The sequence below is a fragment of the Acipenser ruthenus genome, chromosome 32 (assembly GCF_902713425.1).
Source record: "Acipenser ruthenus chromosome 32, fAciRut3.2 maternal haplotype, whole genome shotgun sequence".
In the NCBI taxonomy this organism is placed as follows: Eukaryota; Metazoa; Chordata; class Actinopteri; order Acipenseriformes; family Acipenseridae; genus Acipenser; species Acipenser ruthenus.
In genome coordinates this window covers 14,806,424-14,832,589 of record NC_081220.1, presented here as the reverse complement: position 1 = coordinate 14,832,589, position 26,166 = coordinate 14,806,424, and the positions used below count along the sequence as shown (strand labels likewise).

The 26,166-nt window shown below is 49.5% G+C and overlaps 1 protein-coding gene across 1 annotated transcript; it reads right to left on the bottom strand.

The window, feature by feature from the left end:
• Positions 1-90: 90 nt before the first annotated feature.
• LOC117965064 (nuclear pore membrane glycoprotein 210-like) lies at positions 91-25,381 on the bottom strand. Its single transcript, XM_059006010.1, has 40 exons — positions 25,177-25,381; positions 24,613-24,749; positions 21,814-21,945; positions 21,621-21,717; positions 20,713-20,863; positions 19,244-19,376; positions 18,953-19,123; positions 18,759-18,827; positions 18,199-18,305; positions 17,290-17,430; positions 17,033-17,170; positions 16,160-16,315; positions 15,575-15,773; positions 15,338-15,483; positions 14,842-15,057; positions 14,155-14,328; positions 13,676-13,868; positions 13,351-13,457; positions 12,667-12,771; positions 11,813-11,914; positions 11,544-11,672; positions 11,330-11,457; positions 10,121-10,253; positions 9,042-9,104; positions 8,256-8,435; positions 7,493-7,573; positions 6,908-7,039; positions 6,029-6,181; positions 5,350-5,435; positions 4,959-5,133; positions 4,424-4,599; positions 3,993-4,213; positions 3,736-3,872; positions 2,955-3,081; positions 2,661-2,810; positions 2,136-2,383; positions 1,641-1,845; positions 1,402-1,524; positions 803-877; positions 91-272 (listed from the first exon to the last, which is right to left on the bottom strand). Exons 1-40 carry the CDS (start codon positions 25,344-25,346, stop codon positions 193-195), a joined length of 5,646 nt encoding a protein of 1,881 aa, XP_058861993.1. The 5' UTR covers positions 25,347-25,381; the 3' UTR covers positions 91-192.
• Between the last annotated feature and the right edge of the window lie 785 nt (positions 25,382-26,166).

Sequence of the window (26,166 nt, the reverse complement as noted above, 5' to 3'; positions counted from 1 at the left end):
ACCTTCTTAAATCCTGTGACTTGACGTCTTGGTTTCTGCACTCCGACCCCAATCAAAAGAAACGAGTCAGAAAGCAAGAATCTTGCTGAAACAGGTTTTTTTTAATTGTCAGAATCCTCGTTGATTTGGAGAACTCACATAAACGCAGACACCGAGCTGGGGGGGCGCGTTCTCTCCCCCCCCGGCCGCTCTCTAGGTGCTCCACAGCCAGCGATGTCGGCGCCTCTGGTTTTGGGGTTCAGGATAGGGGACCCTATGATACAATCCATCACCTGGAATGCAGGACAATGCATTCAGTCATTATATAGAGAGCGCCAGGTTAGAAACTCACACTCTCCATTACAGAGAGCAGGGTTAGAAACTCACACTAGCCCTGCTGCTGCTGTACCCAGTCCTGGGGTTCAGAGCTCCCCTCAATGAAGTCTAGTATTATTATTATTAATATAGAAATGATCAGGAGCCAGGAGTTTGAGCAGGGTTAGAAACTCACACTAGCCCTGCTGCTGCTGCTGCTGCTGCTGCACCCAGTCCTGGGGTTCAGAGCTCCCCTCAATGAAGTCTATTATTTAAATGATCAGGAGCTTGAGCAGCCCTTGGTAAACATATTGCTCAACATGTAGCTCCTTCCCTTAACAGCTGCAAGGACTCCTCCTAACAGCCAACTACACCGAGCGGTGTGCTGGTCTTGTGTCGTGACGCGTGTCAGAAAGCAAACCGATTCATCGGTACACAATGAATCATTACACACACCCCACCCAAAAATGAGCGCCGTAAGGACCCCCCTAGCTCGGAGCACACCTACCCGAGAGGTGTGGGGGCGCTGTTGGGACGTAAACCACCGGCATGGTCCTCACACAATTCACTATGGCGTTGTAGGCTGCAGGACACAAACACAGACACCTCAGCATTAACCTGACATCTCTGAGAGCAACTCAGTGAAAAAAGAAAAAAAAAAAACAAGCATAGGGAAGCATTGTAAAGCACAGAGAGGTCTGGTAAAGCATAGGGAAGCATTGTAAAGCACAGAGAGGTCTGGTAAAGCATAGGGAAGCATTGTAAAGCACAGAGAGGTCTGGTAAAGCATAGGGAAGCATTGTAAAGCACAGAGAGGTGTGGTAAAGCATAGGGAAGCATTGTAAAGCACAGAGAGGTCTGGTAAAGCACAGGGAAGCATTGTAAAGCACAGAGAGGTCTGGTAAAGCATAGGGAAGCATTGTAAAGCACAGAGGTCTGGTAAAGCACAGGGAAGCATTGTAAAGCACAGAGAGGTCTGGTAAAGCATAGGGAGGCATTGTAAAGCACAGAGAGGTCTGGTAAAGCATAGGGAGGCATTGTAAAGCACAGAGATGGATGGTAAATGCCTTCACAGTATTGTTTCTAGCGAGGCGGTCGGCGCTGTACCTATGAAGACGGCAGCGGTCCCGGCGAGCACGGCAAACACAGTGAAGAGGAGGAGGTGGGAGGAGCCTGTGAGCTGCCAGAACAACCCGAAATCCCGGCACTGATCCCAGTCGGGCCCGGACTCTGCAGGGAGGGACACACACACAGAGAGATTACGACGGGATCGCTGTGATTGAGGAGTGAGTTTGACAGCAGGATGGGAGCTGATCGAGTGCTGGGGATCCCTGCGCCAGGCGTACCTGTGTGCTCGTCGCCCCGCACTGTGACCCCGATAGTGACGTGCTGCCCCGTCACCGCGCTGGTCAGGTGCAGCCTGGCCGTGGAGTCTGCCCCCTGCTGGAGCACAGAGGCACTGCTGGGGAACACAGAGAAGAGCAGGAGACCTGGAACCTGCAGGGACTGAACGGGATCACCCACCCTGATATCAGGACAGTCCGACCACACCTGGGAGTGAGGGAGAGAGGAGGAGGGGGAGGAGAGAGGGAGAGAGGGAGGGGGAGGAAGGGAACGAAGGAAGGAGGGGGAGAGGGAGGAAGGGAACGAAGGGAGGAGGGGAAGAGGAGGAGAGGGAGAGAGAGAGAAAGAAAAGCATAAAATGATAACACACACAAGAACCCTTTTAAATCGCTCGTCCTGCGCTAGACGGAGCCTCGCTCGTGGTACAAACTGGATTGTTTGTGGTGGTATTTTTATAACCCGGGGTGATTTTCCGCGAGCTGCGATCGCTCCCCTACCTGCAGGGAGTGCAGCAGGGCCGGGGTGCCCCGCACAGGGAGCTCGGCGCTGGGGTGCGTGCTGTTCAGCACCAGGGCGCTCGGGCTGGCGTGGAAGGCAGGCTGGAAGGGGATGGATGCAGAGGACGGCCTGCCCTGGGGGAGCCATTGCAGGGAGGCAGACAGGAGGACCGAGGCAGAGGCTGTGGAGAGAGTCCTGAGAAGGCTGTCGGACTGGGGGCGCAGGGCCACGACGCAGCTGTACTGACCTGCGGGGAGAGGAGAGGAGAAGGAGATGACGTTTCTCGGGTTTATTTTTCATCACACGACGTCCCTTTAAACCTCAATCTGAAGCCCAGTTTGTAATGAAAAGTTTTCTCTTTATTGGGACGCGGAGACGGCTTAAGGAACTACTAATTCACGTTTTAAAAAAAGATTCGGAAAATAAAAAACTGAAAAGTTCAAACCCTAAAGATCTGCGGTGCCTCTCTGATTACCCCTGCCCCCTGCCCCCTGTCCCTTGCCCCCCGCCCCTGCCCCTCTTACCGGTGCTCGTGCTGTAGTGAGGGGACACTCTGAATGCCTGCTGCAGGACGGACTCCACACACGGGCCGCTGAACTGGAGGGAGCAGGATAGGTCCAGCTCCGGTCTGAGCGCAGAGTGGACAGCAGACAGCTGGACAGGGCTGCAGGGGCCTGGGGAGAGAGGAGGTGGACTGTCCCATCAACTGTCCCGGTCTCCTGACATTTTTCCTTCCTTTGAACACTGATGAAGTCACTAGAGCCCAAACGCTGGTCTGCTTGACTCAGTCTCTTACAGTTTAAAGTTAGGGACGATACCTTTGAGATGGCTGGCAGTGGCTCCGATGGTCACAGTCACTCTGTACTCGGGGCTCCCGGGCGAGTTGGTGAGATAACGGTCTGCAGGGGGGGTGAGTGCAACACTGTCAGCAGCCCTGACCGTCACCTAGGCAACACGCAACAGGGGGAGGGGGGAGAGCAGACGGAGAGAGGGAGAGAGGGAGGAGAGCATTGGGGTTGTTTGGAGAGAGATTACTGATCTTGTGAAGCTACAGATGCATGCGATGGTTGTGATTGGCTGCTTGTGTGATGCACAGTAAGATCACATGGTCGTTTAACAATGGGAAAGCATAGGGAAGCATTGTAAAGCACAGAGAGGTCTGGTAAAGCATAGGGAAGCATTGTAAAGCACAGAGAGGTCTGGTAAAGCATAGGGAAGCATTGTAAAGCACAGAGAGGTCTGGTAAAGCATAGGGAAGCATTGTAAAGCACAGAGAGGTCTGGTAAAGCATAGGGAAGCATTGTAAAGCACAGAGAGGTATGGTAAAGCATAGGGAAGCACTGTAAAGCACAGAGAGGTCTGGTAAAGCATAGGGAAGCATGGTAAAGCACAGAGAGGTCTGGTAAAGCATAGGGAAGCATTGTAAAGCACAGAGAGGTCTGGGAAAGCATAGGGAAGCATTGTAAAGCACAGAGAGGTCTGGTAAAGCATATTAAAAAAAAACTCTGGTAAAGGCAGTCTAACAGCTCCTGTGTTAAACTCTTCTCAGGGGTGTGCTGAGGGAGTGTTCTGCTCTGGGTTCAGGGTGCTGTTCTGTACCTCTCTGAAGGTCTGCAGGCTCTCGCTCAGCTTGTAGTAAACCACCACTGTCCCAGAATCCTTCACTGCAGCCGCCCCCGTGGCGGAGTCGATGTGGAGGACGTGGCTGGAGGACACGTGCCACGAGCCAGTCTGACCTGCAGGGGAAAAAGACAACAACACAAGAGAATTCTTCTTATTAATATTAGCAGGATTCTGATTATTCTGATTACTGATTGGTTGATTGGACCCCGGTTCTGGTACAGAAAACCCCTCACCCTCCTGGTTCACCAGCGCGGTTCTGAAGCAGACGAGGTCCCCGGCGCTCAGCGGGCCGCTCAGCTCGGGTGCGATGGCGTTCTGGGCCGGCACGGCCATGTAATCCGCCATGTTGGGGTGCTTGGGGTCCCAGGCCTCCAGTACGGTGACCCCCGGACTCGTAGTCTGAGCTGTGAAGGTGTGTGAGAGAGACTCGGAGCCCAACTGAAGGAGATCATCCCTGCAAGAACAGCACAGGGATCAAACTCCTCATCATCGCAATATTAATAATAATAATAATAATAATAATAATAATAATAATAATAATAATAATAGACTTCATTGAGGGGAGCTCTGAACCCCAGGACTGGGTGCAGCAGCAGCAGCAGCAGGGCTAGTGTGAGTTTCTAACCCTGCTCAAACTCCTGGCTCCTGATCATTTCAATATTACCTGTTCGAGGTGAACCCGAGTCCGGTGTTTTCCGCGTGGAACTTGTCTCCCACGCAGTCGTAGAACTGGACCTGGAATGTGAGGCTCATTCCCAGCGGGAATCCCGACAGACTCTCCCCGTCAGCGGAGTGGAGCTCCGGAGAGGAGCTGATCCGCAGGTAAGAAACCGGGGCCACCTGAGAGAGAGGGAGGGGGGGGGGGGGGGGACCCCAAAACTAGGTTCTGATGCTCCTCCAATCTTAAGAGCGAGTGTCACCTTTCTCTAAGTCTGCCATTTCAAATCACGTTACGTAAACGGATTCAGTGTGTTAGTATCAGGCTTTGGTCTGTCTTTTTATTTAGATGCAGTGTAATATGCTTGTAAGTGTTTTGGGCGGCACTTCAGTATACTAGTAGTTTTATCCCTAACAATATAAATTACCATAACAATTGCTATCTTTTTTTATTTTTTATTATTGCTATTGTGGTTTTAATTATTATTATTATTATTATTATTATTATTATTATTATTATTAATAGTGGAATCCGTGGCTACCTTAACTCCAACGAGGATGGTCTGGTTGACCCCAAAGTGCTCCATGCAGGTGACCTCTAGGATCGCTGACCCCGTGGCTGCATGAGCCCTCAGCACCCCCGCACTGTCCACACTGACCACGGCCGGGCCTTGCAGACAGGGCTCCACGTTGTACTGGATCACACCCATACCGTCCCTGAAGAGCACAGGTACGATACAGGCTGAGGAGATACTGCAACAAATGCAGTCAATGACAAACCACTAACTTTTAAAAAAAATGTCTATGGAAGTTAACTGAATTTAGCAGACTGCTTTGTGGAACTAGCCCCAGAGTTGTTTAAACCAGTCCTGGGTTTTGTGAAACACGCCCCTGACCTCCCACACTGCGCCGCGTCTGGGCTTCCCTGCTCACCTGCTGGTTTCCAGTTGAAAGTTGGAGTTGGGAGACATGAGGATGGGCTCCAAGTGGCCGGTGGGGAGGGAGGCTTTCTCAAACACCTGCAACCAGCAACGAGAAACACAGTGTCACAGTGCAGCACAGCTAAACCAACACATCTACCACACCTCTCTGTGCTTTACAATGCTTCCCTATGCTTTACCAGACCTCTCTGTGCTTTACAATGCTTCCCTATGCTTTACCAGACCTCTCTGTGCTTTACAATGCTTCCCTATGCTTTACCAGACCTCTCTATGCTTTACAATGCTTCCCTATGCTTTACCACACCTCTCTGTGCTTTACAATGCTTCCCTATGCTTTACCAGACCTCTCTGTGCTTTACAATGCTTCCCTATGCTTTACCAGACCTCTCTATGCTTTACAATGCTTCCCTATGCTTTAACAGACCTCTCTGTGCTTTATAATGCTTCCCTGTGTTTTACCAGACCTCTCTGTGCTTTACAATGCTTCCCTGTGCTTTACCACACCTCTCTGTGCTTTACAATGCTTCCCTATGCTTTACCAGACCTCTCTGTGCTTCACAATGCTTCCCTATGCTTTACAATACATCTCTGTGGTTTACAATGCTTCCCTGTGCTTTCCCATGCTGTCACTGTGCTGTGCTGTGCTGTTACTATGATTCGGGTTAGTTTACCAGGATCTGTATCTCATCGCTCAGCCCCTCTGGCGCCCCCGCTGGCTGGCTGTGGTTGCGCAGCAGCACCGTCACGCGCAGGGTGGTCCGGCCCGCTGTCCTGGTGCGCACCAGCATGGCGAAGTTCATCTTGGGAGTCAGCTTGACATTCGTCTGCAGAGACAGAGATAGGGGGTTGGGGTGTGTGTTGGGGTTGGGATGTGTGTTGGGGTTGGGGTTGGGATGTGTGTTGGTATGTGTGTTGGGGTGTGTGTTTGGGTTGGGGTGTGTGTTGGGATGTGTGTTGGGGTGTGTGTTGGGGTTGGGGTTGGGGTGTGTGTTGGGATGTGTGTTGGGGTGTGTGTTGGGGTTGGGGTTGGGGTGTGTGTTGGGATGTGTGTTGGGGTGTGTGTTGGGGTTGGGGTGTGTGTTGGGGTTGGGGTGTGTGTTGGGGTTGGGGTGTGTGTTGGGATGTGTGTTGGGGTGTGTGTTGGGGTTGGGGTTGGGGTGTGTGTTGGGGTTGGGGTGTGTGTTGGGATGTGTGTTGGGGTTGGGGTTGGGGTGTGTGTTGGGGTTGGGGTTGGGGTTAGAGACACTGGGGCTGCTGCATATCCTATAAGAAATTTACCCATGTTAATACTCTGCATTTAACATACATGTTTATTAATATGCTTGCTTACGCTCCAGGGATGGGAATAAGACTCCCGTTGCACAGCAGTGTGATCCAGTCCTGGTTTCACTAGGAGTTTAATAATCAGACACACCTGAGCTTGTTACCTAGACACACTGGGGCTGATCAAGCTGGTAGCAGTGAAACCTGGACTGGGTGACGCTGCTGTGCAATGGGAGTCTTGCTTCCATCCCTGCAGCTCTCTGTACAGCACTGTGGCCCAGCCTTACCTGCCAGTGCCGGGGTACCAGGTCCAGGACGTCCCGTTTGCTCTGGGTCCAGTGGAAAGTCAGCCCTTGCCAGGAATTAGCGAAGGACATTGGGGTCTGCAGGCTGCTGCTGCCCATCACATACACAGGCATCTGAGAGAGAGAGAGAGAGAGAGACAGAAAGGCAACTAGAGTCAACTAGACTCTTCCATAGACTTTACAATGCTTGACTATGCTTTACCAGACCTCTCTGTGCTTTACAATGCTTCCCTATGCTTTACCAGACCTCTCTGTGCTTTACAATGCTTCCCTATGCTTTACCAGACCTCTCTGTGCTTTACAATGCTTCCCTATGCTTTACCAGACCTCTCTGTGCTTTACAATGCTTCCCTATGCTTTACCAGACCTCTCTGTGCTTTACAATGCTTCGCTATGCTTTACTAGACCTCTCTGTGCTTTACAATGCTTCCCTATGCTTTACCAGAGCTCTCTGTGCTTTACAATGCTTCCCTATGCTTTACCATGCCTCTCTGTGCTTTACAATGCTTCCCTATGCTTTACCAGACCTCTCTGTGCTTTACAATGCTTGTCTATGGTCCTGGTTACCTCAGTTCCGGTCCGGAGTCGAGTGACTGGCGCGTGGATCCTGACGGCTCTCAGCTCCCTCACCTCCACCTCAATCTCATCCTGCACAAGAGAAACCGGGTCATGCAGCACCCTGCGCCCCCCTGTGTTTTCCCCCCCACGGCTACACTCTGCATGTGCTGCAGCAGATCTGACCATGGCTCCCCACTCCAACACTTAGAATTACACTCCGTGTGCAATTTCATGAATGTCAATGACAAAGCATTTAACCCACAACAGGTTCTATGCAAGCAGATTAAATACACTGATATCAGCTTGCCGTCTGTTTAATTACTTGAGTTGATCAACTGGCATTGCAATGCATTCTGGTACATTTATACCTGTCGCAGGTACCCTTTCACTTGATTAAGAGAAGGAAAACTACACTTACCAGAATGACTATTATTATTATTATTATTATTATTATTATTATTATTATTATTAGTCATTTAGCAGAAACTTTTATCCAAAGCGACTTACAGAGACTAGGAGGGTGAACTATGCATCATCAACAACTGCTGCTGCTGCTGCTGCTGCTGCAGAGTCGCTTCCAATAGGAGCTCGTTTGTTTTATGTCTCATCCGAAGGACGGAGCACAAGGAGGTGAAGTGACGCACACACACACACACGCTGAGCCCGGGATTTGAACCTCCTGGTATCAATCTAGCCCCTTTCTTTAACCGCTGGAGCAGCGAGCCTGAACTGTCCCAGCGAATGCTGGAGTCACGCGGTCACCCTGGCTCACCTTCGAGATCTCGATCGTGGCTCCTGTGGTCTGGTGGACGGTCCTCACCGCCCCCGTCACTCTCACACTCCCCAGGGACATGCCCGTCACCAGCCCCGCCTCCGTCACCAAGGCGACCGTCTCGTTGCCGACGGAGAAGTGGATGTGAGATCCGGGGTGCGGCCCTCCCTCTGATATCACCTGGAACAGGAAGTGACACGCTCACACAGAGCAAAGAGTCAGTGGAAACTGTAATGGGAGTGACATTATTATTATTATTATTACAAAGACATTTCAGAGGGCTGGATCGCATCAATATCAGGGTCTAGCGCTGTATATTATAAAGACATTTCAGAGGGCTGGATCGCCTCAATATCAGGGTCTAGTGCTGTATATTATAAAGACATTTCAGAGGGCTGGATCGCCTCAATATCAGGGTCTAGTGCTGTATATTATAAAGACATTTCAGAGGGCTGGATCGCCTCAATATCAGGGTCTAGTGCTGTATATTATAAAGACATTTCAGAGGGCTGGATCGCCTCAATATCAGGGTCTAGTGCTGTATATTATAAAGACATTTCAGAGGGCTGGATCGCCTCAATATCAGGGTCTAGTGCTGTATATTATAAAGACATTTCAGAGGGCTGGATCGCATCACTATCAGGGTCTAGTGCTGTATATTATAAAGACATTTCAGAGGGCTGGATCGCATCAATATCAGGGTCTAGTGCTGTATATTATAAAGACATTTCAGAGGGCTGGATCGCATCACTATCATGGTGTATGATATATAAATTAATGCCCTACCTGCCTGCTGTTTCCAATGATCAGAGTCATTCTCCGGGGCAACAGCCTGAACGAAGGGAAGACCTGGAGACAACACACAACAAACATGTCTGTCTATCGGTCTGTCTGCCTGCCTGCCTGTCTGCCTGTCTGCTTTTCCCAAGCTTTTACTGTGCATTTACCATAGTTTACTGTGTTTATTAACATGCTTTACAATCACTTAGCCTTACAAAACGCTTAGCCATGCTCTTTCACTGTGCTTTATTAAACTTTGATATGCTTTTACCACGCTCCCCTGTGCTGTGCCCACAGTAAAAGCACAGTGGAAGCATAGGGAAGCATTGTAAAGCACAGAGAGGTCTGGTAAATGTCTTTATTATTGAATTGTGGTTTGTCACACTTGAGAATTATTGTATTTCTTGTTCTTATTGTATGACTTATATTGTAACACTTGAATGTATTTGTATTTGCTTGCGATTGTAAGTCGCCCTGGATAAGGGCGTCTGCTAAGAAATAAATAATAATAATAATAATAAATAATAATAAAGCATAGGGAAGCATTGTAAAGCACAGAGAGGTCTGGTAAAGCATAGGGAAGCATTGTAAAGCACAGAGAGGTGTGGTAAAGCATAGGGAAGCATTGTAAAGCACAGAGAGGTCTGGTAAAGCATAGGGAAGCATTGTAAAGCACAGAGAGGCCTGGTAAAGCATAGGGAAGCATTGTAAAGCACAGAGAGGCCCGGTAAAGCATAGGGAAGCATTGTAAAGCACAGAGAGGTCTGGTAAAGCATAGGGAAGCATTGTAAAGCACAGAGAGGTCTGGTAAAGCATAGGGAAGCATTGTAAAGCACAGAGAGGTCTGGTAAAGCATAGCGAAGCATTGTAAAGGACAGAGAGGTCTGCTAAAGCATAGGGAAGCATTGTAAAGCACAGAGAGGTGTGGTAAAGCATAGGGAAGCATTGTAAAGCACAGAGAGGTGTGGTAAAGCATAGGGAAGCATTGTAAAGCACAGAGAGGTGTGGTAAAGCATATTAAAAAACAAACTATGGTAAATGCATTGGTTAAACATGGAGAAAGCATTGAAGGAAAGCTGCAAAACCTCTGTGTGCCGATGTGCGGAGCTCAGCCTGCGCCCCGATCTCTCCCTCGCCGTCACGAACACCTTGGTCTCCCCGAGAGACACGGCCTGAAGCACGTAGCTGGCGGTGACCTCGTCACGATCCGCGATCTTCCTGGGAAACAAACACAGGAATCAGGGGAAAGAGGCGCGCTCCATCAGGAGAGACTTCCACTGACTCATTCACAGGGTCCCGTTCACAACCCAACCCAACTGAACCATGCCATGACAAACCATGCCAAACCACGCCATACCAAACCACCCAATACCATACCAAACCATTCAAAACCATACCATACCAAACCATTCAAAACCACGCCATACCAAACCACCCAATACCATACCAAACCATTCAAAACCATACCAAACCAAACCATTCAAAACCATGCCATACCAAACCATCCAATACCATACCAAACCATTCAAAACCATACCAAACCATTCAAAACCATGGCATACCAAACCATCCAATACCATACCAAACCATTCAAAACCATGCCAAACCATTGAAAACCATGCCATACCAAACCATCCAATACCATGCCAAACCATTCAAAACCATGCCAAACCATTGAAAACCATGCCATACCAAACCATCCAATACCATGCCAAACCATTCAAAACCATGCCAAACCATTGAAAACCATGCCATACCAAACCATCCAATACCATGCCAAACCATTCAAAACCATGCCAAACCATTGAAAACCATGCCATACCAAACCATCCAATACCATGCCAAACCATTCAAAACCATGCCAAACCATTCAAAACCATACCATACCAAACCATTCAAAACCATGCCATGACAAACCATGCCAAACCACGCCATACCAAACCACCCAATACCATACCAAACCATTCAAAACCATACCAAACCATTCAAAACCATGCCATACCAAACCATCCAATACCATACCAAACCATTCAAAACCATACCAAACCATTCAAAACCATGCCAAACCATTCAAAACCATGCCATACCAAACCATCCAATACCATACCAAACCATTCAAAACCATGCCAAACCATTCAAAACCATACCATACCAAACCATTCAAAACCATGCCATACCAAACCATTCAAAACCATGCCATACCATTCAAAACCATGCCATACCAAACCAGCCCCTGGAACCTGCACAGAGCATGGACCCAGCCCCTTCCCTGCGTTGCAACAGCCAGCACCTACTCCACAGTGACTATCGAAGAAGCCGTGTGCACTCGGAGCTCCATGAGTCCGAAGTATCTGCTGTGGAAGGGGAGCCGCGAGGAATCCAGGACCCTCACATTGAGAGGAGCGGGCTGATTCACCTCCATCTAGAGGAGAGGAGAGGAGAGGAGAGGAGAGGAGAGGGGCAAACATACAACATTCACGAGACTTAAACTGAGAGGAGCGGGCTTACGTTGTGGATGAACTCCAGCTCGAAGTCAGAGATGTCGGACACGTGCAGGGCGACCCCTGCAGGCTCGGAGGACTTCAAGCACAGGTCATAGACATAGAGGAGAGAGGAGCCGGGTTTGAGAGGAGACACCTGCACGCACACACACAGGGGGGCAGGTTATAGAGGACACCAAAACAGCACAGTTCAATACAGTCCAATTCAATACAGCACAGTTCAGTACAGTACAGGGCGCCCCAGTGTCCCATTGCTTTTCTGTCCTTCTCTCTCACCTGCACAATGTTCTTTGCTTCCAGCATGGTCACCTCCACCACCTCTCTGTCCACAACCCTGACCAGGAAGTGACCCGAGCCCTGCGTCACGGTCAGGTTCTCCTGGGGAGGCACAGTGAAGAGTCTGTCCAGGAGCTGCAGGGGTGGGAATCAGACTCCCACTGCACAGCGGTGTGATCCAGTCCTGGGGCTAGTCAAGCTGGTAGCAGTAAAAACCTGGAGTGCGTGACACTGCTGTGCAACAGGAGTCTTATTCCCATCTCTGATCTATCTATCTAAATATCACACCAAGTTACTGCAGTCTTGTCTAGAAAATCAGCTAAAAACCTCCTTCAACCCACGACTATCTACCTACAGGGAGGGGAATAAGACTCCCGCTGCACAGCAGTGTGATCCAGTCCTGGTTTAATAATCAGACACACCTGAGTTTGTTACCTAGACACACTGGTAGTATAACTGCTATGCAATAAGGGTCTTATTGACATCCCTGTTACCTAACTAAATAATTCCCTAACTGTTCCGTTAGCTCTCAAATGTATGAGCTAACGGAAAAGTATTGGCGCGTGTGTGTGTGTGTGTCTCACCAGCACGTCTCTGTGGTTGAACACGGTGTGTGTATGTGTGTGTGTGTGTGTGTGTGTGTGTGTGTGTGTGTGTGTCTCACCAGCACGTCTCTGTGGTTGAACACGGTGTGTGTGTGTGTGTGTGTGTGTGTGTGTGTGTCTCACCAGCACGTCTCTGTGGTTGAACACGGTGTGTGTGTGTGTGTGTGTGTGTGTGTGTGTGTGTCTCACCAGCACGTCTCTGTGGTTGAACACGGTGTGTGTGTGTGTGTGTGTGTGTGTGTGTCTCACCAGCACGTCTCTGTGGTTGAACAGGGTCATGCTCTTCTGTTGCAGAAGCACGTCCTTGACCAGGAGCAGCTCCAGGGAGGCGGAGGTGGGAGGCAGGGAGACGTCCTGCCGGGGAGAGCAAAGGGTTAAACCAGACATCAGCTCTACAAACAACAGGGTGCTCTCAAACTGAGTCACCTGCAAAGACAGAGAGAGAGATGGAGAGATAGATAGATAGATAGAGATAGATAGACAGACAGACAGACAGACAGATAGATAGATAGATAGATAGATAACCAAGATAGGATAGAGACATAATTAAAAAATAAAACAAACAAAAAAAAGTCTATATGAACATAATTTAGATCTTTTACTTAACATCATGTCATCAAACTACAAAATGATATCGCCAAAAAAAAAAAAAAAGTCTACTGGAAGGAAGCCATAATAGTCGTACAGTATTTCATGTCAGATTTCTATTTGTCAGTTTTTTCGTTCAGTATATGGAAAGCTATACAAAGCGCTGGGTGTGTAATTCAATATGTTAACGTCACATTGTTCAGCAGCTTTCATTGGACTTTATGAAGCAGTTTTTTTTCATTCTAAAGGTGATGCAACACTTTTGGCCAGAGCTGTACACACACACACACACACACACACACAGACACGCACACACACACAGAGCAGTAAAGTACCCTACCCTACCCTGTGGAAAGGCTCCTTGGTGTCGCTGGCACCGTGCTGGTAGCTCATGAAGCTCGCTGTCACCGTGCAGGACCCTGTCCGTCGCTGCGGCTCGAAAACCTGGAGCCCTGAACCAAGAACGAGCCACACAGAGACCCCGTGAACCCTCGCAGTGTACTCTCTCTACACTGCATGCACTCTGTGTGTGTATGTGTGTGTGTGTCTCAGTCTCAGTGTGTGTGTGTGTCTCAGTACCTGTGTGTGTGTGTCAGTGTGTGTCTCAGTCTGGGTGTGTGTCTCAGTGTCATTGTGTGTGTGTGTGTCTGTGTGTGTGTGCGTCTCGCACCGTGCATCTTGAGCTGCCCCTTCTCGTCGGCTCGGAGCTCCATCTTCAGGCCCCTCTCCGCGGGGAGGCTCAGCAGGGTCTGGTTGGACGAGCTCCACTCGATCAGCAGGGAGCTGAAGTTGTCAAACTTGGTCCTGTGCTGGTCAAAGGCAGCCAGCTCCAGCACTGTCTCCCTGGAGCTGGAGATAGGAACCTGGGGGAGAGAGGGAGAGAGGGGCGAGAGGGAAGAGAGAGGGGGGAGAGAGGGAAGAGAGAGGGAGAGAGAGGGGGAGCAAAGACTGCTTCCAGATCAAGGGGTTCATATGGGGGAGTTCTGTGAGATACAGAGGGGCTCCAGAGATATCCAGTGGACAGCTCAGCTCTAAATGTGTAACATTTGGAAAACAGTGTGCGTGTCTCTCTGTATGAGTGTGTATCTCTGTGTGTCTCTGTATCTCTGTGTCTCTGCTTGCGTCTGTGTGTCTCTCTGTCTCACTCACGGTCTGCCGGTGGTGCTGCAGGATTGGGCAGGGCTGGCTGGGGACGGGCTCCTGGAGCAGGGGAGAGAGGGCCAGGCTGGCGGGCAGGGCGCACACCAGCTTCACCTGCACGGCCTCCGCAGCGGGATGCGGGTTCAACACACCCGGCAGGTTCCCAATCCGGAACGTCAGCCACTGCCAGAGACAGAGAGAGAGAGAGGGAGGGGGAGGGAATAACAGAGAGTCACATGGTATATTATATATTATAAGTGACCCCCCCCCCCATTGGATCCTATAGCAGCAGCTACACTTATAATAATATCTCTGAGAGTGGAGATCTCACAGTCAGAGTGTCAGCGACAAAGCCTTCCACACGCTGAAACCACAACAGCATCTACAGAAGCACGTTGGATACGTTAGTATCAGGCTTTGGTCTGTCTTGTTATTTAGATGTAGTGTAATATGTTTGTAAGTGTTTTGGGAGGCTGCCTCTAATCAAGTTGAGAGCGGCTTTCTGTTTGTATGACAGCCCCCCCACGCCCCCCCCCCCCCCCCCCCCCCCGACACAGCAAAGAGTGACAGAGAATGAAACACCGGGAGACACCCGACACTTAGAGAAACACACAACAGGTCCTGTATAAACACATGGAACAACATATACCATTATTAGACCCCTACCCCAACCCCAACCCATCCCCATCCCCTCACCTCTTCCCCCAGGCTGGTGCAGGTGACCCGGTAGCCGTGCTGGTTCTTCTGGACCTCGGGCTGGCCCAGCTGCACGATCCGGACCCCCTCCTGCTCCGAGTCTGGACGCAGTTCTGTGTAGAATCGAGACGGCACCAGGATCCAGGGCCGGGGCCCGCCTTCGAACAGCAGAACCCGATCAGAACCCGGGGTGACCAGAGCCTCCAGAACCAGCGGCTGAAATACAGGGGGGGGTATTTACTGGAACAGCTAAAAATCTCCTCCAACCAATAACTATCCATCTACAGAAATGGGAATCAGACTCCCGCTGCACAGCAGTGTGATCCATTCCTGGTTTCACTGTGAGTTTAATAAATCAGACACACCTGAACTTGTTACCTAGACACACTGTGACTAATCAAGCTGGTAGCAGTAAAACCTGGACTGGGTGACGCTGCTGTGCAACAGGAGTCTTATTCCCATCCCTGCATTACAGGCGTGTGATTGCCTGTCATACCTGCAGTGGCCCGTAGGTGGCGATGGTTGCGCTGGCGCTGAAGGGCTCCTGCTCCGGTAGAGAGCTGGCGGTCAGCAGGACGTGGCCCGGACTGACCGCCTCCAACCGAAACCCGCTGCAGAACTCAGGACCCGGGTGCAAACGGCCTGCAGAGACAGAACCGATCAGATCAGAACCAGTTCAATACATACAGAGACAGACACAGAGTCAGAGACAGACACACACAGACTCACACACCGTGCAGCAGAGTGAAGACCCCCTTCCTGTCCGGGTGCAGGTGCAGGCGCAGCAGGGAGCAGTCTGTGAAGGGGAGGGGCTCCTGGCCCGGGGGCTCCCTCAGTCCCAGCACCGTGAAGGGCAGGTCCAGCGTCCCCCCCAGCACCACGTCAGCCTGCTGGGGAGCCAACTGCATGAACCCTGGCCTCAGCACATACACCTGGAGAGAAACACACAGTACACAAGAGAGAGACAGGGAGAGACAGGGAGGGACAGGGAGTGAGAGGGAGTGAGAGGGAGAGTCTAGTAATGTGGTCCCATCTCCACTAACCTCAGCAGTCAAGCCAGGTATGCATGGCTGGGTTCTCATTGCTAGGAACTGGTTTATGACCTTGTAGAGATATTCTTTAATATGCACACTGCCTTGTACTGCACAGCAGTGTGATCCAGTCCTGGTTTCACTAGGAGTTTAATAATCACACACACCTGAGCTTGTTACCTAGACACACTGGGGCTGATCAAGCTGGTAGCAGTGAAACCTGGACTGGGTGACACTGCTGTGCAGCAGGAGTCTGGATTAGACAGTGTGGATGAAGCTCCTGGTACCGTGGTCTCTCTGTGGTGGGTTGGGTTCTGGGAGTCCCGGGCCCGGATCACACTGGTCCCCAGCTCAAGGCCCGCCAGTACCGCCCCCTTCACCGTCACCGTGGAAACGCTCAGGTTAGAGGAAGACCAGGTGAAGTTACCACTGCCGCCCTCCACCTGAGGAGAGAGGTGAGAGGGGGAGAGGAGAGGAGAGGAGTGAGAGGAGAGGGGAAGAGGAGAGAGGAGAGAGAGGAGGGGAGAGGAGAGAGAGAGAGGAGGGGAGAGATGAGAGGGGAGCGAGGAGAGAGATAGGAGGGGAGAGAGGAGAGGGGAAGAGAGAGGACAGAGGAGGGGAGAGAGGAGAGGGGAGCGAGAAGAGAGGGGAGAGGAGAAAGAGAGGAGGGGGGAGAGAGGAGAGGGGAGACAGGAGAGAGATAGGAGGGGAGAGAGGAGAGGGGAAGAGAGAGGACAGAGGAGGGGAGAGAGGAGAGGGGAGCAAGAAGAGAGGAGAGGGGAGAGAGGAGAGAGGAGGGGAGAGAGGAGAGGGGGAAGAGAGGAGAGACAGGAGAGAGATAGGAGGGGAGAGACGAGAGGGGAAGAGAGAGAGGAGAGAGAGGAGGGGAGAGAGGAGAGAGGAGCGAGGAGACAGAGAGAGGAGAGGGGGGAGAGAGGAGAAGGGAGACAGGAGAGGGGAGCGAGGAGGAGAAAAAGCAGAGAGAAGGAGAAAGGAGAGGGGGAGAGAGGAGAGAGAGAGGGGGAGAGAGGAGATAGAGAAGGGAGAGAGAGAAGAGACACACAGAGAGAAGAGACAAGGAGACAACACAGTAAAAGTTTTTTGTTTGTTTGTTTTAACAATGTGAAAGGGCTTGCTGGAGTGGGGCAGGTGTAACGCACCTGGATTTGATGCCGGTAGATCCCGTTGTTTGGTTGCCAAGGAAACGCCAGAACCTTGGGTATCATAACGATGGGGCTGTAGATGTGAACTTCTTGCAGGTGGCTGATTGGAGGACTCAGGGATAGGACTGAACCATTCTAGAGGGAGAATTGGGGGGGGGGATAAAACATGGACTGTTCTATAAGAATACTACTACTACTAATAACAATACTAGAGTAGGGAGTCTTGTTTCCAGCCCTGCATGTCAACACCCCACCTGCGCTGTGACAGACACCAGCGTGGCTCTGACGGCCGTGGCTCCGGGCTGCAGGGTCCTCACGTGGAAGCAGGACCCATTCTCCGTGGACAGCAGCCTGTCGAAGTATTCCACTGGGATTTCGTGGACGATCTTTATATTCTGAGACGAAGAAAAAAAACAAAAGCAACACACACTTTGTGTTTATTGACTGCAGCTCGGGCCAGAAGTTTTGCATCAACTAGAATTTTAGGATTGAGACATAATTAAAAAAAAACAAAAAAAAACTATATGAATATAATTTAGATCTTGTAACATTGCACTGCAGTGTTTCATGTTAGATTTCCAAATGTCACATTTTCCATTTCAGTTCAGTATTTGTGAAAAACTATACAAAGAGGCAGTGTGGAATTCAATATGTTAACAAGGGAACATTATTCAGCAGCTTTCATTGGACTCTATGAAGCTGAGGGAGTTCATTCTATATAGAGGGGGTGGAATTCAATATGTTAACAAGGGAACATTATTCAGCAGCTTTCATTGGACTCTATGAAGCTGAGGGAGTTCATTCTGTATAGAGGGTGTGGAATTCAATATGTTAACAAGGGAACATTATTCAGCAGCTTTCATTGGACTCTATGAAGCTGAGGGAGTTCATTCTATATAGAGGGGGTGGAATTCAATATGTTAACAAGGGAACATTATTCAGCAGCTTTCACTGGACTCTATGAAGCTGAGGGAGTTCATTCTGTATAGAGGGTGTGGAATTCAATATGTTAACAAGGGAACATTATTCAGCAGCTTTCATTGGACTCTATGAAGCTGAGGGAGTTCATTCAATATAGAGGGGGTGGAATTCAATATGTTAACAAGGGAACATTATTCAGCAGCTTTTTTGACTTGGAAGTATTTTTTCAAGGACATGCTTACATCAGACATGTGGATTCTGTTGCCGGTGATGTCATAGACCTGCACTGTGACCTCATAGTGACGCCCCATCTCCAGCACCCAGTGCTCCCCAGGGTGCACGCTCAGAGCTGGGACACAGAACAGAACCACATTGGACCCCTTCGGATTTGCTGGCAATACACTGGCTGTGAGCTAGATGGCGCTGCCCTTATACAAGTGTCCCGCAGTAAAAGCACAGAAGTGTGATAACGCACAGAGAGGCATGGTAAAGCATAGGGAAGCATTGTAAAGGTATGGTAAAGCATATTAAACACATGGGAGTGTATGGAAGTCAATAAAAGTCAATGAAAGTCAATGAAAGTCTATGGAAGCCAATGAAAGTCAATGGGAGTCTATGAAAGCCAATGAAAGCCAATGGAAGCCAATGGAAGCCAATGGAAGCCAATGGAAGTGTATGGAAGCCAATGGAAGTGTATGGAAGCCAATGGAAGTGTATGCAAGTCAACTGAAGTCAGTTGAAGTCAATTGAAATGTATGGAAGTCAATGGGAGTCAATAGAAGTCTATGGAAATGAGACTCACTGAGAAAGCTGGCCTCCACTACGAAGATGGTGCAGTTCGGGAGTTGAGAGGCGGCCTGCATGTGGATATCTGTGAGGGAGAGCTGAGGAAACAAACAGCAATCTGCAGCGTTGAGATTTCACAGAACCCCCTAACCCTCCGCTCTCCTCTCTCCCCTCCTCTCCTTCCCCCCCCCCACCTCCCCCCCAGGATACTGCTGTAGTGCAGTACAAGGCTGGCCTGGCCCGGCTGCACAGCGGTCACTCTCACACTCTCCTGCTCGATCGTGGCGACGGGCTGCTCGGGGTCTCCGGCCTCGCTGACCAGCTGACCCTGCAGCTGCAGCCTGAACTCCGGGGAGGGCAGCCGGACATCTGGGAGCCGACAGACAGGGGGGACAGACACAGAGAGGGAGATTAATAATAAGACTCCCATTGCAGAGCAGTTTGAGCCAGTCCAGGTTTTACATGAATTCTACCTGTGAGCTCCCCCTCCCCCTCTCTCACCAGTGTCTCTGCCCTGCTGTCTCCTCCACACTCTGTAGTAGGCGTGTGCCCCCACGAGCAGGTACAGGTCCTGGGGAGGGCTGAGCAGGATGTTCTCCAGGATGAGCAATCGCACCGTCGCAGCGGAAACCTTCTGCAGGAACACTGAGCCGTGAGAGGAGCTTCCCAGTGAGAGCACCGCACAGTGTAGTACAGCACAGTGGAGCACAGTGTAGCACAGCACAGCCACAGGGAGCGCATGAACAAGCATTGTAAAGCACAGAGAGGTCTGGTAAAGCATAGGAAAGCATTGTAAAGCACAGAGAGGTCTGGTAAAGCATAAGGAAGCATTGTAAAGCACAGAGAGGCATGGTAAAGCATAGGGAAGCATTGTAAAGCATAGAGAAGCATTGTAAAGCACATTGAGGTCTGGTAAAGCATAGGGAAGCATTGTAAAGCACAGAGAGGTCTGGTAAAGCATAGAGAAGCATTGTAAAGCACAGAGAGGTCTGGTAAAGCATAGGGAAGCATTGTAAAGCACAGAGAGGTGTGGTAAAGCATAGGAAAGCATTGTAAAGCACAGAGAGGTCTGGTAAAGCATAGAGAAGCATTGTAAAGCACAGAGAGGTGTGGTAAAGCATAGGGAAGCATTGTAAAGCACAGAGAGGTCTGGTAAAGCATAGAGAAGCATTGTAAAGCACAGAGAGGTCTGGTAAAGCATAGGGAAGCATTGTAAAGCACAGAGAGGTATGGTAAAGCATAGGGAAGCATTGTAAAGCACAGAGAGGTCTGGTAAAGCATAGAGAAGCATTGTAAAGCACAGAGAGGTCTGGTAAAGCATAGGGAAGCATTGTAAAGCACAGAGAGGTATGGTAAAGCATAGGGAAGCATTGTAAAGCACAGAGAGGTCTGGTAAAGCATAGGGAAGCATTGTAAAGCACAGAGAGGTCTGGTAAAGCATAGAGAAGCATTGTAAAGCACAGAGAGGTCTGGTAAAGCATAGGGAAGCATTGTAAAGCACAGAGAGGTATGGTAAAGCATAGGGAAGCATTGTAAAGCACAGAGAGGTGTGGTAAAGCATATGGAAGCATTGTAAAGCACAGAGAGGTCTGGTAAAGCATAGAGAAGCATTGTAAAGCACAGAGAGGTGTGGTAAAGCATAGGGAAGCATTGTAAAGCACAGAGAGGTCTGGTAAAGCATATGGAAGCATTGTAAAGCACAGAGAGGTCTGGTAAAGCATAGAGAAGCATTGTAAAGCACAGAGAGGTGTGGTAAAGCATAGGGAAGCATTGTAAAGCACAGAGAGGTGTGGTAAAGCATAGGGAAGCATTGTAAAGCACAGAGAGGTGTGGTAAAGCATAGGGAAGCATTGTAAAGCACAGAGAGGTCTGGTAAAGCATAGGGAAGCATTGTAAAGCACAGAGAGGTCTGGTGAAGCAGATTAAAAAAACAAACCCTGGTAAACTAACGACATCTGAATCTACTTCACCTTGTAGCCGGGCTCGTTGATTTGAACCCTCAGCCTGGCAGGGCCGCTCCTCAGGCCTGACACCAGCACCAGATCCCCCTGCTTCCCCTCAGCCTCCATGTTGAGGATGTACTCGGGAGGGGAGTACTCTGCATCCGTAAACCAGACAAACCTGAGAGAGGAGGCAGCAACGCAAACACAGACACAAGCTAGAGGTGTGTGAGTGAGTGTGCGGGTGTGTGTGTGTGTGTGTGCGTGCGTGTGTGTGTGTGTGCGTGCATGTGCGTGTCAGTCAGAGCCGGATAGGACTAGCATATAGGAAAAACACAGCACAGTGTGATAAAGCACAGGGACAGTATGGAAAAGCATAGGGAAGCACTGTAAAGCACAGAGAGGTCTGGTAAAGCATAGGGAAGCATTGTAAAGCACAGAGAGGTCTGGTAAAGCATAGGGAAGCATTGTAAAGCACAGAGAGGTGTGGTAAAGCATAGGGAAGCATTGTAAAGCACAGAGAGGTCTGGTAAAGCATAGGGAAGCATTGTAAAGCACAGAGAGGTCTGGTAAAGCATAGGGAAGCATTGTAAAGCACAGAGAGGTCTGGTAAAGCATAGGGAAGCATTGTAAAGCACAGAGAGGTCTGGTAAAGCATAGGGAAGCATTGTAAAGCACAGAGAGGTCTGGTAAAGCATAGGGAAGCATTGTAAAGCACAGAGAGGTCTGGTAAAGCATAGGGAAGCATTGTAAAGCACAGAGAGGTCTGGTAAGGCATAGGGAAGCATTGTAAAGCACAGAGAGGTGTGGTAAAGCATAGGGAAGCATTGTAAAGCACAGAGAGGTCTGGTAAAGCTTATTAAAAACCATGAGAGCCACTCTCAGCTTGGTTAGGAGGCAGACACCCAACGCTTGTAGGATGGTGTGAGAGTCGCTACCTGACTCTGTCAGGGGAGTCGGGGGCTGCTTCAGTCTCAGGGTCCTTCACTGCACTCCACTGGAAAGTCAGCCCTGCCAGACTGCTGAAGGTGTTCCCTGAGAGAGCAGGAGAGAGGCGGGGATGGGAATGAGATTCCTGTTGCACAGCACTTTCATCCAGTCCAGGTTTTTAGGAGCTTGATTAGTCCTCACCCTCCTGGTCCAGGGCTCTGACGGACAGCTCTAAGGGAGAGTCGTCCAGGTAGAGCTCCCGGGTCGTGGAGACGATCTCGATGCTGCAGATCACATCCACCACGACACTGCAGCGCAGCACCTGACCCGTCACTGAAACACAGGACCAGAGGAACAGAGCGTCTCAATACAGAGCAGAGAGGAACACACACACACACACACACACAGATCACATCCACCACGACACTGCAGCGCAGCACCTGACCCGTCACTGAAACACAGGACCAGAGGAACAGAGCGTCTCAATACAGAGCAGAGAGGAACACACACACACACACACACACACACACACACACACACACAGATCACATCCACCACGACACTGCAGCGCAGCACCTGACCCGTCACTGAAACACAGGACCAGAGGAACAGAGCGTCTCAATACAGAGCAGAGAGGAACACACACACACACACACACACACACACACACACACACACAGATCACATCCACCACGACACTGCAGCGCAGCACCTGACCCGTCACTGAAACACAGGACCAGAGGAACAGAGCGTCTCAATACAGAGCACAGAGGAACACACACACACACACACACACACACACACACACACACACACACACACACACACACACACACACACACAGATCACATCCACCACGACACTGCAGCGCAGCACCTGACCCGTCACTGAAACACAGGACCAGAGGAACAGAGCGTCTCAATACAGAGCAGAGAGGAACACACACACACACACACACACACACACACACACACACAGATCACATCCACCACGACACTGCAGCGCAGCACCTGACCCGTCACTGAAACACAGGACCAGAGGAACAGAGCGTCTCAATACAGAGCACAGAGGAACACACACACACACACACACACACACACACACACACACACACACACACAGATCACATCCACCACGACACTGCAGCGCAGCACCTGACCCGTCACTGAAACACAGGACCAGAGGAACAGAGCGTCTCAATACAGAGCAGAGAGGAACACACACACACACACACACACACACAGATCACATCCACCACGACACTGCAGCGCAGCACCTGACCCGTCACTGAAACACAGGACCAGAGGAACAGAGCGTCTCAATACAGAGCAGAGAGGAACACACACACACACACACACACACACACACACACACACACAGATCACATCCACCACGACACTGCAGCGCAGCACCTGACCCGTCACTGAAACACAGGACCAGAGGAACAGAGCGTCTCAATACAGAGCAGAGAGGAACACACACACACACACACACACACACACACACACACACAGATCACATCCACCACGACACTGCAGCGCAGCACCTGACCCGTCACTGAAACACAGGACCAGAGGAACAGAGCGTCTCAATACAGAGCACAGAGGAACACACACACACACACACACACACACACACACAGATCACATCCACCACGACACTGCAGCGCAGCACCTGACCCGTCACTGAAACACAGGACCAGAGGAACAGAGCGTCTCAATACAGAGCAGAGAGGAACACACACACACACACACACACACACACACACACACACACACAGATCACATCCACCACGACACTGCAGCGCAGCACCTGACCCGTCACTGAAACACAGGACCAGAGGAACAGAGCGTCTCAATACAGAGCAGAGAGGAACACACACACACACACACACACACACACACACAGATCACATCCACCACGACACTGCAGCGCAGCACCTGACCCGTCACTGAAACACAGGACCAGAGGAACAGAGCGTCTCAATACAGAGCAGAGAGGAACACACACACGCACACACACACACACACACACACAGATCACATCCACCACGACACTGCAGCGCAGCACCTGACCCGTCACTGAAACACAGGACCAGAGGAACAGAGCGTCTCAATACAGAGCAGAGAGGAACACACACACGCACACACACACACACACACACACACATATCACATCCACCACGACACTGCAGCGCAGCACCTGACCCATCACTGAAACACAGGACCAGAGGAACAGAGCGTCTCAATACAGAGCAGAGAGGAACACACACACGCACACACAGACACACACAGACAGAGGAACAGAGCGTCTCAATACAGAGCAGAGAGGAACACACACACACACACACACACACACACACAGATCACATCCACCACGACACTGCAGCGCAGCACCTGACCCGTCACTGAAACACAGGACCAGAGGAACAGAGCGTCTCAATACAGAGCAGAGAGGAACACACACACACACACACACACACACACACACACACACACAGATCACATCCACCACGACACTGCAGCGCAGCACCTGACCCGTCACTGAAACACAGGACCAGAGGAACAGAGCGTCTCAATACAGAGCAGAGAGGAACACACACACGCACACACAGACACACACAGACAGAGGAACAGAGCGTCTCAATACAGAGCAGAGAGGAACACACACACACACACGCACACACACACACACACACACACACACACACACACACACACACACAGACACACACAGACAGAGGAACAGAGCGTCTCAATACAGAGCAGAGAGGAACACACACACACACACACAGACACACAAACACACAGACACACACAGACAGAGGAACAGAGCGTCTCAATACAGAGCAGAGAGGAACACACACACACACAGACAGAGGAACAGAGCGTTTTAGTACAGAACAGAGAGGAACACACACACACACTACCGAATGATATTTCCTGTTATGAGCAGCAGCCCTGTATGAACACAGCGCTGGCAGGGTACAGCCCTACACACCCATCTCCTCCGCCACGATCCCGCTGGCCAGTCTGCTGGGCTGGGTGGAGAGGGCAGAGACCACAGCACTCCGAGAGCAGGGGGTCCCGTTCACAAACACGGGTTCCACAAGCACTGCCGCCACACGAGAGGACTGCCTGAAACAGGACGGAGGAACCGAAGCGAGAGGATTGCATTAGATCCGCTTCATTCAAATTTTAAAGTCGAGTCTTAAATTTCCACTGGTGGCCACAAGGGGGGAACTGGCGGCACACAGACCGACATAATTCAATGAAATCAGGGGCCACAGACAGCGGGTTCAACACTAGACAGGACCATTTACTTTAATAATAATCACCCACATATATATATATATATATATATATATATATATATATATATATATATATATATATATATATATATATATTAGCTCAAAGAGCTAAATTATATATTAATTAGGTATTTCAATACCGCTTTCAGCTACCTTTGTGCTGGTAAAAAAAAAATTCTTACTGGTAACGGTCTAACATTAATTACAGTTTTTTTTTTTAAATTTGATTTTGAAATCCGAAATTGCTTTACCATTTATAGCACCCTTCTTCGGCCTCCAGTGTAAAATTCACTTTTGCTGCTGTTGTGTACGGCAGCAGGAGTTTGGGCACGTTTAATTTCGACGTTTCCGCTAAAAATAAAGCATTTAAACACCAAAAACACATCAAGTATAAACGCGGCGAGGGAAACGGGAAAGACATGACCAGAAATTCAGCCTCCTGCCGTTTGTTTTTCGCGTAGTTTCGACCAGTTTAATAATAGACGTTTAGATTGGTTTGTTTTTTTTTTAAGAAAAACAATTGATCGTAAAACTGTTTTTTTTTTTAACGCAACCCCTCCAGTATGTGGTGGTGTTATTAATAAACAAAACGTAATGTTTAACAACGTAAAATAATAAATTATTTCAAATTTTGTTTTGTTTTTCACGGAATAAACTAAATTTACCAAACGAAGGTAAGTGAGGTATTTTATTTTATTTTTTTTAATATATTTATTTCAATTGTAACATCGGTCATTTTAAATCCCTAAACAAAGTAGTGGATTTGATACTGTTTTACGCGGTTAAGACAAGTACTTTGTTGGTCTGAAGTATGTTTTAAGTATTTAAAAACTTACAAACCTCCCTGCTAACTCAATATGGTTGATGCCGCCGCGCTTCGGCGGTTGTCATGGAAATGATGGACTGTTGTGTGGCTCGCGTTCGACTTTTATTAAAAACGGACAAAACAAAACTTTATTTACAGCGACGTCTTCACAGACTTCCCTGTGTTAGAATAATAGGATTTCGTCTCTACTTTGAGACTATTTTTAAAAAAAAAATGCGAGCGCCGTTTTAAAACGGTGTATAAAACTGAAGCAATATGTGAATAAAAATGTTTTTTTTTTGTTTTGTTTTGTTTTAAAGTACACAAAAAGTTTAAAAGATTAACAAATATTTTATTTTCAGAAAGCACACAGATTTAAACGACTTCACGCTCTGCTCCTCAAGGGCGCTGAGCGACTTTTTTTTTAAAAAAAGGC